This window comes from Talpa occidentalis, unplaced genomic scaffold, assembly GCF_014898055.3.
Source record: "Talpa occidentalis isolate TD23 unplaced genomic scaffold, MPIMG_talOcc4v2.1 talOcc4.6, whole genome shotgun sequence".
NCBI classification, from domain to species: Eukaryota; Metazoa; Chordata; class Mammalia; order Eulipotyphla; family Talpidae; genus Talpa; species Talpa occidentalis.
The window spans coordinates 2,369,032-2,387,847 of NW_023604972.1; the positions used below are offsets into that span (position 1 = coordinate 2,369,032).

At 61.4% G+C, this 18,816-nt stretch overlaps 1 protein-coding gene across 2 annotated transcripts in view; it reads left to right on the forward strand.

Moving 5' to 3' along the window:
* The first annotated feature begins 1,283 nt into the window (after positions 1 to 1,283).
* CRMP1 (collapsin response mediator protein 1) overlaps positions 1,284 to 18,816 on the forward strand; it is a 41,309-nt gene continuing 23,776 nt past the window's right edge. Inside the window, exon 1 of one of the 2 annotated variants that reach the window (XM_037530127.1) lies at positions 1,284 to 1,664. In XM_037530127.1, the coding sequence (XP_037386024.1) occupies positions 1,284 to 1,664 (381 nt within the window). Of the gene's footprint in view, positions 1,665 to 5,260; positions 5,346 to 18,816 lie in introns of those variants that run through there. The other variant, XM_037530128.1, reaches the window with a different exon arrangement.

Below are 18,816 nucleotides of genomic sequence, written 5' to 3' on the forward strand. Positions count from 1 at the left end.
CCGGGGTCCCCACCGAGCCCTCTGAGCCAGTCAGCAGCCGGCGATTCAGCCCGTCCAGACAGCAGCTGGGACGCCAGGTCCCTGGAGACCAGGCTCGTTGATGATAATCATGGAGGAGAGAGGCTGAGTCGGGGCGACACATGGGGCCTAGCAGGAGGAGGGCAGGAGGGGGCCCCCAGGCTCTCCACCCTGACCCCGGTCAGAGGAACCCCCAGGGTGCGAGCTCCTGGGTGGGCAAGGGAAGGCAGTGTGAGGGTGTTGAGAGGGGACCCCGGAATGGCCAGTATTTATCCGCCTGGGTGGTGCCTGGGGGGAGTGTGTGCTGTTCTGCCTCTTTGTGTCTTTTTCTGGAGTTTCTATTTCGCTTCCCCAGGGCCCTGGCTCCTGGCCGGGTCTGTGTCTGGGCGTCCTGAGTGTGCGTGGAGTCCGTCACCTTGCGACTTTGCCTTTGGTACGAGGGTGTGACACCTCTTTGTCGCGTGGGTGCTGCAGGAGCGAGCATTTTGCACATGTGTCTGCACGAATGTGGCGCTGACGTGCCCTCTCACCTTGCACACCGGCGCCCGGGTCCTGAGGCCTGCCCGGCACAGCGTCCCTCCTCAGAACACCGGCTCCCAGAGGGCAGGGCCCTGTTCCTGGGGTCACCCCGCTCGCCCCTCCCCAGCCCCAGCAGCATGCTAGGCCCGGGGCCATACAATGGCGCTGAGTGAATGAGCGCCGGCCAGGCGTGGGCGTGTCCCTGGCTGTGCAATCAGTCTCGGTGTGACACTGCATGCGCGAGGCTGGGGACCGTGAGCATTTCTGGGGTGTGTGTGTGTGTAATGACCCGGGACGTGCCAGCCTGCGTGTGTGTTCAGATTTGCCCACGGAGCGCACGAAGGCGCCCTGGGCCCGCGGGAGTGCGCCCCTCGCCCGGCCCGCGTGCGCCCCGGGGCTGCTGCGCGTCCTGGCGCGGGGTGAGCCGTGCGTGTGCGTGTGCGCGCGCGTGTGCAAGCTCGCGCCCTCCCGCTCGCTCTCGGGGCCCGCGCGGCGGCGCGGGGCGGGGCGGGCGCGGCGAGGGCACTGCGGCTGGGCCGCCCGCCCCCCGCGCTGCGGCTCGCGCGTCACGGGCCCGCCCGCCCGTCCCCGCCCCGCGGCCTTTGTAGCGGCCGCCGCGCTCGCCCGCAGCCGAGGCCCCGCCCCGGCCCGCCCCGGCCCGCCCCGGCCCGCCCCGCCCGGGCCGCAGTCGCGCCGGGGCCGCCGGGGCCGCACGAGCGCAGGGAGGCGGCGCACGGCGGCCGGGCATGGCGGAGCGGCGGCGCGCGTGGAGCACGGAGGACGACCTGCCCGTGTACCTGGCGCGGCCGGGCAGCGCGGCGCAGACCCCGCGCCAGAAGTACGGCGGCATGTTCGCCGCGGTGGAGGGCGCCTACGAGAACAAGACCATCGACTTCGACGCCTACAGCGTGGGCCGCCGCGGCTCGGCGCGCACCCCGCGCGGCGCGGGCCGGCTGGACGCCGCGGGCCTGCCGGGGCCGGGCGGCAGCGAGGACACGGCCAGCGACGCGAGCGAGCCCTCGGGGTCCGCCGTCAGCTCGCCCGGGGAGCGCGACGAGCGGCCGCCCGCGCTGCGCATCCGCTGCCCCGCGCCCCGCGACCTGCCGCTCGGCCGGGACAATGGCCAGGTACCCTCGGGGCGCGCGGGGGCCGGCGGGGCGGGCGGGGCCGCGGGGCGCGAGGCCGCGAGGGCAGCGCCCGCTCGGCTGGCTCGGGTGCCGGGGTCGCGCCCCGGCCCCGGCCCCTCCCCCGCCGCCCGCCCGGGAGCTCGTCCGAGGTGCTCCCGGCGGGGGGTGGCCAGCACCGGCCCTGGGACGCCCCGGGGACTCGGCTCGCTCCCCCTCGAGTGCAGACAGGGGGACGCGTGCTGAGGAGGGAAGTAAGTTGGCTGAAGCTGCCACATGGACCTTTGAGAGGCGGAGGGGTCTCGGGTGGACCCAATCCAGGGACCTCCACTCCTGGGCGCCTCAGTTGGGAACCAGAGCGCGCCTGCCGGGTGCCGGGTGCTGGGAGAGGCGCGGGGAAATGTCTGCTGTCGCACAGCTCACGGATGAAAGGGTCTTTCCTGAGTGCCCCCCCCATGCCTTCCGAGGGAAGGACTGGGTTCAGATTTAGATCACGAGGGCGAACTGGAACCCCGACCCCAAGCCCGGGCATCTCCAGGGGCTGCTGCCCAGCTCCAGGGCACACCAGGGTGCTCCCTTGACAGGGCAAGTTGGAGGCAGGGTGGCAGGGGGAGCCCCACTCCAGCTGCCTGGACTTGGAGGGGTTTTCTCCTTCCCTAGACTGGGGAGAAGGGGGAGCAGTCTTGGTCTCGGGCTTCATGGCTCTTCTCCCTCCAGCTGGGGGTTGCCGGGACCGGGGGGGCAGGTGGATGGATAGATGGCAGTTTGGGGTGAGGGTCCGGGCAGGTACCTGGAAAGCGGAAGGTGGGCACGCAGCGGGCGGGGGTGACAGCTTGCCCTAGAACTGGTTGCTTGAGTCTTAGGCCCCTGGTTTTCCCTGGGATCCCGGCTCATGGCCCCGGCTCCGCTCCCGCCTGGAGCAGGTGATGGGTACACGGGAAAATGAAATGACTCAGTTCTGGGGGGCAGTGAACGTCCATTCAATAAAGGCTCATTGCTGAGTCTTGGTGCTATCATTTTATTAATCCTCCTTTTCAATGCTGTGAGGCGTGAAGTCAGCTGGGAGGAGGCAGAGTTTGACTGGACAGAAACCGGGGCTGTGGGAAGCAGGGCCGGGGCAGCCCGTGGCTGTTGCCACCGAGCGGTGGGCCTCGCGCCCCCACCCCTCGCCCAAGCGGGCCCCAGAGCCCGGGCCCTCTCCGTGGTCCTGAATCTGCCCCGCGCGGGGCGGCCTGCAGGGAAGGTTGTGGCGAGGCAGGGACCTATGAAGAGCGCCCCACTTCTTTTCCCCCGCTCTTTCTTCACCCCCTTGGCGGACAGTGAGGCTCGGGATCCAGGATCCTAACCCTGAGCAGGAGGCTGCAGGCCACAGACCGAGAAGCGGGTTCCAGTACTGGGAACTCTGGGACTTCACCCTCCTAAGCCTCAGCTTCTCCCTCCGTGAAATGGGGTGACATCCTCCTTTCTCAAGGAGCGGTGGAGTTCAGGGATGGGGGAGCACTTTGTGCATGGCCATGGCTGTCTGAAGCAGGCCCGGGTAGAGCTGAGGCTACTTCGCCAGCATCGACCCCCGGTTCTGCTTGGGCGCAGCCCCGCCCGCAGGTCACTTCATCTTTCCCACAGCCCCTTCCTCACCTCCCCTGGCCCGCTCGTCCCCTTCTCCATGGCTTCTCTGGGGTGTAGCATCAGGCTCCCGAGCACCTGAGGTTCAGGACTGTGGAATCGAGGAGCTGGTCTCCCTAGGGGTGGGGGGGAGATTTTACTTTCTGCAGGCCGAGGGGCCACGGGACTTGGATTCCTCGGTGCTCCTGTGCTCTGCGGCGAGTGCCAGGGCCCTCCGCTGCCCGTAAGGCTCTTTCCCGGGAGGGAGGAGGGGTTCCTGCTGCGCAGGCGTAGCATTTGCGGAGCCCCAGGCTGAGGACTGCGGGGCTTTGTACCCAGGAAATCTGCTTGGGAGCAGGGGTCTGTTTAGCCAATCCGGGCCGGTGCCCCTCCCCCAGTACCCACGTGGTCTTGTCCCCAGCCAAGGAGCTTCCCTGCCCAGACTGACCCCTGGGGGAGCCTGCGTGTATGGAAGCCAGGACTTAACAAGGCTGAGGAAGAGGATGTAGCAGTCAGAGGGAGAGCGAGCACCCTCACTGACAATTCCTGCTCATCAACACTGAGGCCCCGGCCCGGCCCGGGCTGCATGAAGGCGCGAGGGGCGGGACCCTAGACGGGGCTTGCTCAGGACACCGCCGGGCCCAGACAGCGTGCTGTGCACCTGGGCGGCCACTTTGCCTCTGCCAGCCCGGCTCGCCCACTTGTAAGAAGGGAACATTATATATGGCACATTGTCCCTGGAATACTGAGCCGTCTCTCCTTTGTGCACCCACAACCCCACCTCCTGGACTGGCCTCCTGGTGGCAGTGGAGTGAGGGCACAGGCCCCAACAGGCGCGTGGGGGGCTTTACACTCGGAGGAGGAGGTTACCCTCCCTCTGGGTGGCACCTTCCGCGTGAAGAGGATGGGTCTTTTTGCAGACCCCGTGGGTTGGATTTTGCAGGCAGCAAGGAGGAGCAGACAAGGCTGGCTTTCCTTCTGCTGGGAGCCTTGGGGCATCTGTCCACTGCTGTGAGGCGCCCCTTTTCTCCCTCTTTCCCCTCCCCCCTCTTCCGTGGTGAGGCTCGCCAGTCTCGCCCTGGCCTCCTGCCCTGTTGCATCCCCAGAGCCACGTCTGTCCTGGCTGCCAGGGCTGGTGTCCCTCCTCTGCCTCCGCCCCCAGCGCATCCTGCTCTTTGTGGCAAACTTGCTGCAATGTCTGGTCTTCCGGGCATTCGCCCTCTTGTAGGCAAAACTGTGGGGTGCGCCCCCCCCCCCCAGGCAGGCTGCTGGGCCGGGAGCTGCTGCAGGGTGGAGCGGGCCAGCCAGGACCTGGGCCCCTGCCGTGCTACCTGGGCCTGGGGGCACCTGTGCTTGGCGCTGGGGAAACTGCTTCGGTGCCGGAGCGGAGCCTGGGGGGGCGGGCGGCCTTTTGTCTGGCGCAGGGGTGGGGAGCGCGGCTGAATAAAGCCTGCGGCTGGGCACGGAAGGTGCTGGGTCTGGTCCAGAAGGGCCCTCGGTGGGTGGGGCGACGCGCGGAGGGGGGGCCGGGGAGGGGCCGCCGTCCTCGGGCTGGAACCGGGGGGCTCTGAGGCCAGGTCGGGCCCCCCCGACCCGGGCCGGTCCCCCCCTCGCGGCGCGGGCTCCGGGGGCGGCCGGGACGGCGCGGCGCACCTGTGGCGAGGCGGGCGGGACCCCGGGGCTGGAAGGGGGCCCGGGCCGTGGAGGGGGCCCAAGCGCGGGGCCCCGCGGCGGCGCGGGCGGCGGGGCGGGGCGGGGCGGGGCGGGCGCGCGGGGTGGGGGGACGCGCTTCCCGCTGGCGCGGGGGGCGGGCCGGCCGCCGGGAGGAGCTCCGCAGCGCCTCCCCGCGCCTCCCGCGCCTCCCGCGCCTCCCGCGCCCCCGCCCTCCGAGCCGCGCTGGCAGCCGGGCGGGCGGGCGGGCAGCGGGCGGGCGGCGCGGGCAGTCGCGGCCGAGCCTGGCGGATCCGGTCCTCGCGGCCCCGGAGCGCACCGTGCGGACGCGGACGCGCCGATCGCCCAGCAGCGCGGGCGGGCACCGCGGCCATGTCCTACCAGGGCAAGAAGAGCATCCCGCACATCACGGTGAGGGCGCCCGCCGCGGGGTCGCCGCCGGCGGGGCCGGGGAGCGGCGGGGCGGCCCCGGGGCTGCCTGGGCGGGGCGGGGCCCGTCGGTCCCGCAGCCGCCGCCCCGGCCCGGGGGACCGTGGGGGGGTGTGGGGGTGCGGCGGCGGGCGGGGCTGGGGCCTCGGGCCCCTCTGCCGCGGGCTCCCCCCCCCAGGCGCCGAGGGCGGCGCGGCCCGGGATGCGGAGCTGAACAAAAGAGGGAGGGGCGCGGGCCCGAACCCCCTCCCTCCGCTCGGGATGGGGCGGGTGGGGCGGGAGGCGAGCGGGGCTTTCTCACGGGCCGCGCCCCACCCCGCGCCGGCCGCCTCCCCGCGGGAGAGGAGAGGGGGCGCCCCGCGCCCCGCCCGGCCGCCGGGGAGCCGAGGGCCGCGGGCCGCGCCATGATGGAGGCGCCCCTCCCGCGCCCCAACGCGCGGCTGGCGGCCTCTGCACGGCCTCTGCACTGCGACCCTGCAAGGATCCACCCGCCCGCCTGGGGCTGAGCCCCCGAGGGTGCGCAGGGAGCGGGGCTGAGCCGCGCGTCCCCGGGGCGGCGGGAACAAAGGATCCCCCACCCCGGCTTTGTGTGCCGGGACCTGCGGCCGCGGCCTGGGAGCGGCCCCGCTGGCCTCCGCGGGAGCCGCACGCACGCCTGAGGGGCTTCTGGTGTGAGGGAGTCTCGGGGTGACGCCCGGGCTCCGTGGCTGAGGACCCAGCGGCCTTGGCTGGCCAGGCCTGGGCGTGGGCACCTGGCAGGGAGCGGCCTGGGCAGGCGGGAGGGAGCCCACATTTCTCACCTGCCCGGCGCTCTGCGGGCCTTGCTCAGTGACTCTTTCCCGTAAATCTTCCTGGGGGAGACAGACATTGTTCACACGAGACTCCCAGGCGGGAGCGTGGCCCGATGCAGGCGAGACCCGGTGGGAGGAACCGGCCTGTCCCCCAGGATGCCTTTGCGTTCCTCACCTCTGGGCCGACTTCCCCGGGAGGCCCCCCTTGGCCCAGCTCACGGCCTTGCAGCTCCCCTGCCAGCCGCCCTGCGGACAGGGCCCGGCTCTTACCCCTCCCTAGGCCCTGCCCTCCCAGAGGCACTGGGGCGTAAGCGCCAGTCTGTCAGGGTTCTGCTCGCTGAGGAATCGGGGAAGGAGGTGGTGGCCCAGGCTGGGTGGTGCCTGGAGCTCTGACCGTGCCCTCCACACCCCGAGCACATGCTGTGGGAACTGAGGCCGCAGTGGGTCATGCCGGGACTGTGGGTCAGGAGCCTGGGTCTCCTTGGCTCTGACCGGGGCAAGCAGTTCTCTGTGCCTCCCAAGACCCCAGTTTCCCAGAAGGAAGGAAGTTCGACGCTGGTGTGGGGGCAGGTCGCTGGGGCGGGTGCCTGGAGCTGTACAGCTTCAGTCTGCGCCGCGGCGCGTGCACCCTGCCTTCCGGCTGCGGCGCTCTGGGGGACAGATGACCCGTCCAGCTTTCGCACCACAAGAACCTGGGTGTGCCCCCCACACAGCGGCCTCTCCAAGCCAGTGTGCCCCACCCTGGACACTGCCAGCTCCAGGAGGGCTCTGCAGACCCTGCGTTCTGAGGGCAGTGAGGGTGTCAGAGCCGGCGCTGAGCCAGCACTGAGCCTGCATTTCCCTTTGTGTGAAGCCATTAGTCAGCCCTCGTGTGAAAGCGCCCGACGCAGGGGTCCCGCGATGCAGGGGGTCCCGTGATGCAAGGGGTCCCACAGCTCCAGCAGCACGAGGGGGGAGCGGGGCAGTGGGGGATACTGAGGACTGTGCTGACCTCCTGGGAAAGAGGCCCCCGAGGAGGCTGTGAGCTTCTCTGACCCCCACAGCCCCTCCGGCCAGAGACGGGGTGTCACCCACCAGAGGGGACAGCCTCGGGCGGGGCTCCTTGGCCGGGCCCTGCCGCTTCCCGAGGACACTTGGCTGACAGTGCGTAGGGACAGCAGCCGGAAGAAGTCACCTCACGCATGGCGGGCACGCGGCGCCCACGCCGCCCCTGCTCCGGCCCAGCAGCGCTCACTCGATGAGCTGATGTCAGAGGCATCGAGGCGGGCTCTGTGCGGGGTGCGAGGGAATGGGAATGAGGCGGGTGCCCTCGGCCTCCTGGAGTTTAGCAAAGACGTGTGTTAGCCCAGAATTGCAGTCAGGCTTGGGGTGTTAGGAGGGGAAGGGCGGGGGCTAGAGGAGCCCGGGGTAGGGGCGCCTGCCCTAGAGGAGGGGGCTCAGGTCTGATGTGAAGGCGGGAGGCCCGCTGCAGCCCCGGGAAGAGAGCGGACACCCTGCGGCCCGGCCCAGCCTCCAGGCGCGGCTGTGCGCTTAGAACAGGTGTGTGCAGCGGGGGCGGGGGGTTTGGCAGCCAGAGCGCGGCCTTGGAAAAGCAGCCAGCGCGGACTACGGAAAACACAGCTGCATCGCCCCGTCCCGCCTGCTTGGTTGGTCACCGCCCGTGAGCCTCGGCTTTCTCCCCCGAACAGTGCGGGAAAGGTGCCAGCTTCGCCAGTGAGTTCAGAGGGGGCAGCCAGGGCACCCTGCGCGGGCCAGCTGGGTCATGGAAAGGTTCTGTCTTTGTGGATTTTGTTCCTGGGTCTTTGCTTCCTTTCTGCCCCTCAGCCCTTCTCTGAGATAACCGCGTGGTCTGATGGCGAAACGGGGAGAAGCAGAAACACTAAGCTTTAGCCCCCAGGGATTGTTTAAAATATTCATCGAGCTCTCTTGCATGTGCGGCTTTGTGAAAAATTAATGGTCCAGCCGGGGACTCGCTTAGACCAAGCTGCTTCCCGCGTGCCCACCCGAGGCTGAGAGCGGCTTGGGTGTGGCTCTGAGCAAACAAAGGCACGTGGCTTCCATGCCTGCAGACTCTCCGGCTGCCCAAAGGGGGCCTGCTCAATTGTGGGGTGTCAAGAGCGTCTACTGCCATGGTTAAGAATGATGATGATTAAAAAGAGGACGTCCTGAATCCGGTCACTTGTGATTTTGCGAAGCATGGCCACGTTCAGCACGCTTGCCATTCTCTGCCTGGGGTCCAGACGGTCTGGTGAGGAGGCGGTGGCGAGAGCGCCAAAGAGCAAACCGGGGCACCGAGACTTCCCAGCCTGTGGTGGTCTTGAACCCGCCGGTGGAGGGAGGAAGAGCACAGATCAGGCCCTGGGGGCGGGGGGTGGGGGGGCCTGCCTGCTGAGAAAACCACTATCTGATATGAAATGGGCGCGTGCGCGTGCGTGTGTGTGCATGTGTCTGTGTGTGCGCGCGTGTGTGTGTGTGTAGGAGATGGAACAGTGCAGATGAGCAGAGGGAAGAGGTTGTTAAGCAAAGGTCACGTCGAATGAGTCGGTCCTCTGGGGTGCAAACAAGCAAGACCCGCGTGAGGCTGCTTTTCCGCTTCCCCAGGGGCGACTTTCAGCCTCTCCAGATGTGCAGTTTATTCCCCGCCTTCTTGCACAAAGGCTTTGAGATGCCTTCTGTGACTCGTGCTCAGAGGAAAGCAGGCTGCCGGGAGGGGGGCAGAAGAGCGAGAAAGGCCTGCCAGGGATCTCCCCGCTGGAGCCTGCAGCTGCACCCCCGACACCGACTCAGGGCAGGAGAGCGACCCCTCAGCGAGGTCAGTCTCATTAGCAGAGAGGAGAAGGGAGAAGGATTTTTTAAATTATCCTGAGACATTTTCCTGCCATGACTGTGCTTCCTCAGCCCTGCGTGCCTGCTCCCTGCAGAGGACTTGGCCAGGCCTTACTGCAGGGGGTGGGGAGGCAGGCCTGGGGCGGCGTACGTGCATGTGCCTGGTATGTAGTGAGTGGCCGAGCAGAGATAGACCCTCCCCCAGTTGCAGGCTGTCCTGGGAAATGAGAGTTCAGAATGGCAGCTCACCAGCCGCTGTTGGCCACATGTCTGTTCTGTTCCTTCCGTGCAAGGTGTGGATGACAATAAAAATGCATATTTTGTAATCCTTGGCCTTAACAAGTTTGCTATCCCAGTGACTCAGGGCATACACTTGAAATAACTAACAAATACCTATGCGTTACCTGAGCTGCACAGTGGTTAGAGTTCAGAGCAGGGAGGACTCAGGGTTGGCAGAAGCATTAGAAGATGGTCGGGGCCTGAGGCTTGAGGGAAGGCACGAGTGGGTGCTGGAGCCAGGGCTGGCAGATACAGGAGGAACATGCAGTGCAGGGGGCGTGGCGTGAGCAAGACCGGCGCAGGAGAATGACTAGAATTAGAAGAGTGAGGAATTTACACGGCTAAATCAAAGGGTGAGGAACTCGGAATAAATTTGAATGGGTGGGGGCATCCTACAAGGCTCTGAAAGTCGGGCAGTGAATGTCAGGCAGAATGCATCCCAGTGGGAGTCCACGTGGGTCCACGCCTGGCCCAGATGTGAGTGGGAAATTGACTTTTCCCTTTCTCTTGGCCCCCAATTCCTTGTCTTCACAGACCTCGATTAGCTCATCCTGTTCCGGACTATAGGACACTCTGACTTTATTCTGTGCATAAGAGGAAGCCACAGGAAACTCTTGGGCTGTGAGGATGGTAAGATAAAGGGAGCACAGCTGTCCCAGGTACTAGCTTTGTAATCGGGCGAGTCACTTCTTCTCTCATCAGTGTTCTCGTTTGTAAAATGGAGATAGTATTATAATAATAACGTGTAGGGATTTTTTTATTGCCTGAGAATTAAGTGACAGTATATGTTTGACACTTAGAACAGTGCCTGCCTGTGCTGTCCTCACTGGGTGGGCTGCGAGTGTGCTTGCTGGGAGCCAGTGGGGTTGCCAGCTTCATGCTGTACAGACGGTCCCGGGGACTGATGTTTCAACAATAAACCTTTATTTCTTGCTCATGTTCATGAAGGCCTTAGATTTGGCTGTGGCTTTGCCTCCGGCTGCTGGGGAATAGTGGGTCTGCTCCTTGAGACCCAGGTTGAGGGAGCAGAGGAGGGAAGCACAAGAGACTGGGAATAACCTGAAATACCTTTAAGAACTTCTGCTCAAAGAAGGCACATTTCACATCAGTTCCTAGACTATTGGACAAATTAAGTCACATGATCCAGATCTAAATCAGTGTTCGTCTTTCTGGAGGAGGCAAGAGGATTACTTGCGAAAGTTGTGGCACATAAGGTGGAATAAACACCCGTAGGAGCTGCTGATGTGATGGTCAAGGGATGTGGAGGGTGAGTTTGGAGGAAAAGGCTGGCAGTGGTTCTCAGGTTGAATTGGAGTTGGGATTGAGCACCAGATGGAGGTGTCTCCTTGGGCAACGAGAAATCCAGATTGAATGAGAATGAAAGACGAGAGCCGGACACAGAGATTAGGGGCCTGTATTCAGGTGCCAGTAGAAGGTAGGAAATGCAGAATGTCCCAGCAGCCAGTGGTTCTCATCCGCGTGGTGTGAGCACAGTGGTATACTAAAAAAATCCTCTGCCCACGTGCTGCTAAATTTTGATCAGCATTTAAAGTTTATGTTTGCTGCACTCAGATCCACAAATTTATCCAGTAGCATCTATCACATGGAGCCAGGAGCACTCACGAGCAGCGAGATATTGAATAGGGTCTAAAATTGTGTGTTTGTCAAAGGAAGCTCCTGTCCTGGACAGGAAATACCACAGCACTTTGGCCCTTGAGCGCATCAGAAGAGTCTGGGCAGTGGACAGCGCCATGGTGCTGAAGCGTGAGCGGGGTGATTGGCGGCTTTCCAAGGCCCCACGAGATGGACACAGCCCCACTGGAGCAGGGTTGGCGTGGTGAGGACTGCTGACTGCTTGGTATCCTTTAGGTTTTTAGTCCCTTAGGAAAGCTACACGTTTTTATGCTATTTGTACATATTTCCTGCACACAGAAAGGCTGAAATCTGTTGCCTGGACAGACACAGTGGCCAAAAAGACAATTCTGAGTTGGAGTTGGTAGTTTAGGAATTGTAGCGGGATTTATGATGCTTTGTAGAAAGGCCGCTGTAGGAAACAGGGGCAGACAGGTAAAAACAGGGACCTGGAACATTCTCCCTGACCAGGCTCTCTCTCTGGCCCTTTGCTTTTTGTATAAACTGTGCCCCTTCTCCATGGAAGCCCCTCCCTCCTGGGGCTGGGATGGAGAGCTCTCTCTCCTCGGTGACTTTGTCCACTTGAGCATGGACATCTGGAGGAGGGAGAAAGGTCTGGTTCTCCTTAGCACCTCTCTTGCACGCTGAGGACTCAGCAGGCGCTCTGGGGTGAGTGGCGGAATGAAGATCAGATTGCTGACTGTGTCTTTGATGATGAGGTAGTTACCGTCCAGAAGTGAAGGTGGCATGAAGAGATTTTGGAATCCAGAAAAAAAAAGGTCTACAAAGTGGTGCTTTGACAATGGAGACAGGTCAGCTCCGATTCATTAATGGGCTTCACAGCACTTCACGCCGGGAAGCAAAGTTTTACAATCAGCATTTTCCATATGCAGAGCGGATCATCCCAGCACACGTCTCCCCAGGATCTTGATTGAATAATAACTTAGTGTTAGAACTTGGGGTCAGTTTCATGGATCCGATACCGAGCTGTCTAGAACAGACAGCTAGCTGCTGTTTGAGATTTTGTGCCTGTCCCCAAATTACACTCACGCACTTGTTTTCACATCCTATCCATAGGCCAGTAGGCTTAAGACTGAATAAAATCTCAGCATTTATTTAATTTATACAACCTCAAAGCTGGAAGGAACCTTTTAAATTGTGTAAAACTTTCTCCGTGCGTGTAAGCAGAATGGGAAAGAGTGTCCACTTGGGAGTTCCCAGTACACTCTCCTCGCAAACCTCCGGTGACAGGGAGGTCACGACTCTACGCAGCGGTCGCCTTGACTCTGGGCAGCTGCGTTGTTGAAACACGCTTGGCTACGTGAGTGGTGAGAAGCTGCCTCCCGCATTGCTTTTGCTCAGAATTTTCACAGCTTCCTTCCTCTGGAAGGACATTCTTAGTTACTGTCTCTTCTAAGTCCCCTCTGTTCTTTATTCTTCAGCTGGCACAGCTTCCAGGGACAGTGTTTGGATTTTTCTTTCTTTTTCTCTCTGCTTCCTTTCCTTTCCTTTCCTCTTCCTCTGTTTTCTTTTTGCTTTTCTTTACTCCTGGGCAAGCAGAGCAAAGTGGGTCCAAAACAAAGCTTCAGTTATTGCACACCTTTTAAGCTGGTTTAATAACTCTTAGGGTCATAGACTCCTTTGAGAAGCTGATGAGAACAATGGAAACTTCTTCCTGCTACTTCCTCAGACGCGTGGCACAGAACATTTGCCATACACTATGGGGTCCACAGGCCAGTGGCCAGTGTGTTGTCTTCCAAGGGGGGCCATACGTTGATTGGTTCCATTTACAGGTGAGGAAACTGAGGCACACAGCAGTTAAGTATCTTGCACGGGTGCCTCAGCTAAGAAGCTGGGAAGTCAGGGTGGCCTCTGGTGTGAAGGAGCTCCCCAGTCTCAGGGGGAAATGACATGAAAATGAGCCCGAAGCTGAAGCCTCATGAGGCTGTGCCTAGTGCTGCCCACGATCCGGCAGTCCCACTTCTGGTTTGAACCCGATATTCAGAGACACTAGTTTGAAGGGATGTGTGCACGCCTGTGTTCGTGCAGTGCTGTTCACAGCAGCCTCGTTTTGGAAACAACCTCAGTGCCGGGTGAAGGTGAGCGCATGAAGCCGTGTCTGTGTGCAGGGGGCTCCTGCCCAGCGGGAGTGAGCAGAGGGGAAATCTTGTCATTTGCGACAACGTGGGTGAAACTGGAAGGGATGATGCGCCGTCGCGTAAATCGCAAGGAGAAAGGCAAATGCTGGATAATTTCACTCACGTGGAATATAAAGGGAAAAAGGGGGACAGACAAAACTAAACCAAAACAAACCCTAGAAAACTGACTGCAGAGCTGAGGAGGGGGGAGCACAAGGGGAAGGGCCCCGCGCACCATGGGGGAGGGTTGTGGGTGCTCTGGTGGTGGTGTGGGGTGGTCACACGCATCTGAAGAGGTGTGAGCCCGTACCCCTAAATCATATATGGTGTTGTGGTTCAACATTACTTAATTACAGAAAAAATGGTAAGAAATGCGACTCCCGCAGACATAAAGAAACAATGTTATACGAGGAGCAGACCCCTTGTGGGGGCTTTGAGGGGTGACTGTGTTCCTAAGGCCAGATCACTGCCCCTGGCCAGGAGTGGGGAATCAGTGGGCAGCACAGGAGCAACAGGGAACCCCACAAAGGGCACCATCGGTGTGAGTCACCCTTTGGGAGGCAGCGCGTGGTGTGATTAGATGGATTCCACGGCCCCAGGTGGGGAGCGTGAGGAGGCAGGAGTCAGGCCAGCAGGTGGGAGGTGTGGGCGACCCCACGAGTGAGGACAAGCTGATGGCAGCTTTAGGGCAAGGCACGGTCTGGCTGCATCTATGTTTCAGCAAGATCATGTGGGGGAGGGGACAGGCGTCCAGAGACAGGTGGCGAGGGCTGACCCAGGCCAGGTGCACTGGGAGGTAGAAATCAGCAGGTGGGTGACAACATTTCTGGAGCAGATACAAGATCCAGGGAAGAGCTGGGCTTGGGCGAGGGAGGTTTGGAGAAGTTGGAGACAGAGCTGGGCATTTGAATGAGAAACCACATGCAAGGATTAAGAAAAATGAGCCATTGTTCAGCGTGCTCTCTGTGTGTTAATTCATGATGTCACATAATCTATGTTTCAAAAAAGCCCTCAGCACTACAGGCCTGAAGCCAAAGCCCAGGACTGAGCTGGCCTAAGGTGCAAGGACAGTACGTGTGGGGCCTGGCTAGGACTCGGGCACCACCTCTTTGTTAAATGAGCATTAAGTGAAATAAGTGGGAGATGGCTCACAGCAGGCATTGTCCAGGTAAACCTGGGTCTCTGCATTTAAGGTCTTGCCTAGCGAGCCCTCTGCAGCTCCCAGAGCCCTCTAATCTGCTTAACCCCTATTGGCCACAGTCCCAAGAAGCCTATAAGAGGGTCATTGCAGTGCTTGGCATTGTCTTGATAAACAGCCGAGTGGATGCATATGGTCTGGGGTTGCTAAAACCTGTTTTATTTTTTTTAAGATTTATTTATTTATTTATACAAGCCCGGGGTACAGTCAGAAGCGCGGGAGGGTGAGAGAATTCACCAGAGCCAGAGCGGGGAACAGAACAGGTAGACGGACGAAATACACTGCTGAGGGGAGCAGCGGGCGGCAGGAGAGGTCTGCGCGCCATGTGGGACCCTCGCCCGGTGGCCGGGGATCGAACCGGCGCTGCAGAGGCTGTGGGCAGCTTCGCAGCCCAGTGCTCAACCACTGCGCCACCAGGGGAGGTCCTTAACCCTGTTTTAGAGAGGAGAGGACTGAGGGTCAGATACAGTAACTCGGCACAGTGAGGGGGGCACTGGGATAACCTCCAGGGTCCCTTTGTAGGTACCAGGTGGAACCTGTTTTTGGAAAGTGTGGCAGAGGGCCGCTGGCTGGCAGGCTTGTCCCTGAGGCAAAATCAAAGGAAAAGGGGGTGGTTTTCTTTAAATGAAACCAAGTGTGCAGCTGCTCTGTGTTAGCACTTGCTGCTGCACAGAGGCAGGAAGGGAGAGGGTTGGGGTGCCAGGAGGGGCTCTGGCTGCTGAAGGGAGGAGGTGAGCCCTGCAGCCATGAAGGATTGGAGCTGGAAGAACTCACCACAGGTGCTGTGACTGGCTCCTGGCACAGGACCTGACGGGGTTTCGGTTGCTTCCATGCCGGAATGCTGCGCTGGGAGCAGCCTGTCTCTGTGGCTTACGACGACAAGTGCGTCTGCATCACTTGCAGGGCTGTGGGTGATGTGGCTTAGGGCGCACGGCTAGACTTGCCTCCACGATGACTGTTTGGGTCAACGTGCCCCTCAGCGCGTCTCACTCTGGGGTGCAGGCTGGGAGGGCTACTGCTGTTCCTGGGGATTGAGGTTTCCATGGTGGGGAGTAAATTTGCAAATTGTTGAGCTGAAACCCACCTGCCTCCTAAAGCTTGTGCTCAGATTGGTGCATCCATATGCACTATGACTCTTTTGGTCAACGGGAGTCACTGAGGGGACCCGCCTGTGGATCAGGAAGAGCCCTGCACCCACTTTGGAGCACGCAAGGGTGGGATGCAGGAAGAATTGTATATAGATAACACAGCGTGCTGTAACGCAGAGTCTCTATGTCAAGATTAATTGGAATGTTGTTAATAACAGAAATTTCTGGCACATCATTGAGATCTAGTAAATGAAAACCCAAACAAAAGCACCTGGATTGGATTTCTCAGCAGACAATGCCAGGGGGTGTGAGGATCACCCGGGTTCTGCTGCCATGCCGCAAGTGACTGTGCCTCCCTGTGCTAATGAAGTTTTGAGTTGTGAACGTGAACCTCAACAGCAGTGGCCTGTGGGGTTTCTTGGTCTTCAGATAAGGCAGCCCCACCGACACTCAATACATGACAAACACATTTCCACCAAAATGGGGTGCGTTTGGACACCCATTTCCATGCTAGCCCTTGACGAGAAGGGGCCACTTTACCTTTACAGGAGTGGCAGGATATTGTCCACTCTGAGCCCCTCCACCGAAGAACCTGCTTCATCAGACTCTGGCCCAACAGTCCCCGGGCGGAGCTGCCTTCTCAGAGAGAAGACCAGGCCTCCAGGGCCTTCATTGACCCGACCCATTGATTAACCCAAGACCCCAGCCTCTGCGCTGGTGAGGCCTTGTAGAGGGAGGACATGGGGTCACGTGCCCTCGCCAGCTTCCCAGGTGGGAGAATTACTCGTCGAAAGGGAGGCACTAAGTTAAAAGTACTTGAAGCCAAACTTACACTACTGTTCAGCATAAGCCACGAGTGTTCCTGCTCGGTGGGAATGTGACCTTCACAATGTGCTGCTGAGATGAGGAGGAAACTGAGGAAGCCGGCGCTGGGTGCCCGGGGCCGGGGTCCGCCCCGTCGAGGTCTGCGGAGACCGCGCCCCCAGACCGGCGCTTCAGGACCGCGGACAGCGCCGCCCGCCCGCCTGGTCCTCGCCCTGCGCGAGCCCTGAGCTCAGGGGACCCGCGTCTCTGCTACTGTTCATCCTGCCGAAAGAGCTGGGGTGCAGGCCAGAGGTGTGGGGGTGAGAGGATCCACCAGAGACCGAGTGGGGAGCAGAACAGGCAGACTCACTGAAGTACACTGCTGAGGGGAGCAGCGGGCGAGGCAGGAGAGGTCTGCTTGCCATGTGGGTTGCTCCCTGGCCAGCGGGGCCTCGAACTCGCGCTGCAGAGGCTGTGGACAGCTTCATAGTGCGGTGCTTAACCCCTTGCGCCACCGGGGAGGCCCAGTCTCCCTGTCTCTTTAACAGCAGCTTTGGTCTCTGCTGTTTTCCAGATGGCCAAGGTTATAAGCTAGTGATTTGGGGTAAGTGTTGGTTTGGTGAGAACAGCCCTTCTCTTTTCTCCGAGGACCCTGAGACCTTAGTGGATTTTCTATTCCTCTGACGCTGGTGAAGGTGACAAATTGTATTTGCACCAGGCAGAAGGGGAACAGAACACAAGTGGACGGAGCGCCTTACCCAGAGGTAGACCGTCAGGCCGAACACCCGCCGTGCTTCGGGCCTCTCCTCCTAGCCGAGGCTGAGTTGTTGCTTACTTCGCTGTCGTGCGGGTAAAAAATGCCTGAAGCTTCACAGGCTGATTTTTGTAAGCAGCGCTCCCTTCCAGTTGTGAAGAGATCAAAGCCGCGCCCCTCCCCGGGCCTGGGGGAGATGGGGGCGGGCCTGGAGGAGACACCCCGCCTGCTGCTTCTGTGACTCGCAGGGCTTCGAGGTAGGGACTCGATGGCCGCCTGGCGCCCGTGTCCAGGAGGGCTCTCCCTCCAGCCTCGTCCGCTGTGGTCTCCCTGTGCTAAGCCAGCCTCTGCTCCAGCTGTCTCCTGCTCGGCCAGGCTTCCAGGGCACCCTAAAAGCAGAAAAGAGAAATCTCTGCTGTCAGTCCACGCTTCACTCCCCTGGCTCCTCTGCTTCCTGCCTGCGGTTCCTTCTGCCCACATTCTTTCACAGTTTTATCACTTTTTTTCTCACCTTTTTCTCTCCTTCTCATGCCCTCTCTCTTTTCGGACGTTCTTGCCTGTAATCCCTCACCCTCCTTTCTTGCTAAATGTATGGACGGCCCCTGGCTGGTGCCTCGGGAGGCAGTGACAGTCACACGGGGCTCTCGTGGCAGTGAGGGGGCCCGGGGGGTCGCGTGGCCCACAGCCGTGAGGTGTGAGTGTTACAGGAAGAATGTGTCAGAGCAGCAGGGGCGGGGGGGGGCACCCCGGAGTCTCAGCTGGCAGTCAGGTACTACCAGAAAGATCTGCTCCCCCATGAGTTACTGCCAGCTAGAGCTTGGGATTTCGCCTTCTCATCTAACATGTTTTTGCTTTTGTTTGTCCTTAAGAGCGCCTGGGAATGTGCGACTCGCCGCTGATGCCCCCGAGGCGGCGCGGCCGTAAGGTTGTATGTGGCTGCATGTTTGTGTGTGACTCTTTGGCCCTCTTGGGATGTTTTGCTGGGAATTTGTTCCCAGCACGACATTTCTGGGTCGAAGTTCAGCCGCCATTTCAAGGCCCTTGAAGCTTTTCTCACATTTGCTGGTGCTTGTTGGGAAATCCCAGCTTTGCGACTCCCAAGACGGTCACTTTCCTTCCATTTCTGCCAAGTCTGAGCCTTTGCACGGGGTGCCCTCCCTGCTGAAAACCCTGGCGTACTGCCTGGTGCCCACGTCTGCTTGTGGAAGTAGGGTCCCCTGTGCTCCGGCCCCTCGTGGCTCCCCAGCTTCCCCGCCCGCAGCTTGGGCTTCAGCCCCTGGAAGCCACTCACAGATCCTGCCGGGCCCCTCCCCGCCTGTGCCTTCCCCAGGCGCTCCTGCTCTGCCAGCTGTCTCCTGCGCAGCTAATCCCTCCTCTCCCAGAACAAGCATCTTCCCTGGGGAGGCCTGGGGAGCAGCCAGTCCCCTCCCATCCCCCTCTGCCCCAACCTTGCCACACCAGGGTGCGAACCCGGCAGGGGGACTCCTTCAAGGCAAGAACTCTCTCCTTAGGTAAAAAAAAGCAGGTGCAGTTCCTGCAGAGTGACGGAGGATAAGCCGGGCGTAGGTCTGCTGGGTGTTTCCCCCGCGGCCTGTGCTGAGCTGCGGCCGGCACGCCCGTGGGTCCACCCCGCAGCCCTGGGCAGGTGGGGGCGCGGCCCCAGGGGAGCCCCGCGCACCGGTGTAAGGGGGCCAGGGCCCCGTCTGTCTGACTCTGGGCACTCCGTTCTGATCCGGGCACCTGCGCTGAGCCCGCCGCGTCCCCCTGGGTGAGGCCGCCGGTGCGGGATGAGCCACAGTCCCCGGCGTCCACCCTCGCTGTCAGCTTATCGCTGAGATTTTCACCCCATGTTTTATTTTCTGCAAAGTATTGAGCAATTTTCGCACAGAGCTTGTTCTCGCCTCACACCAATCCGGAGAGAGACATAGACAGGGGGTGGGTAT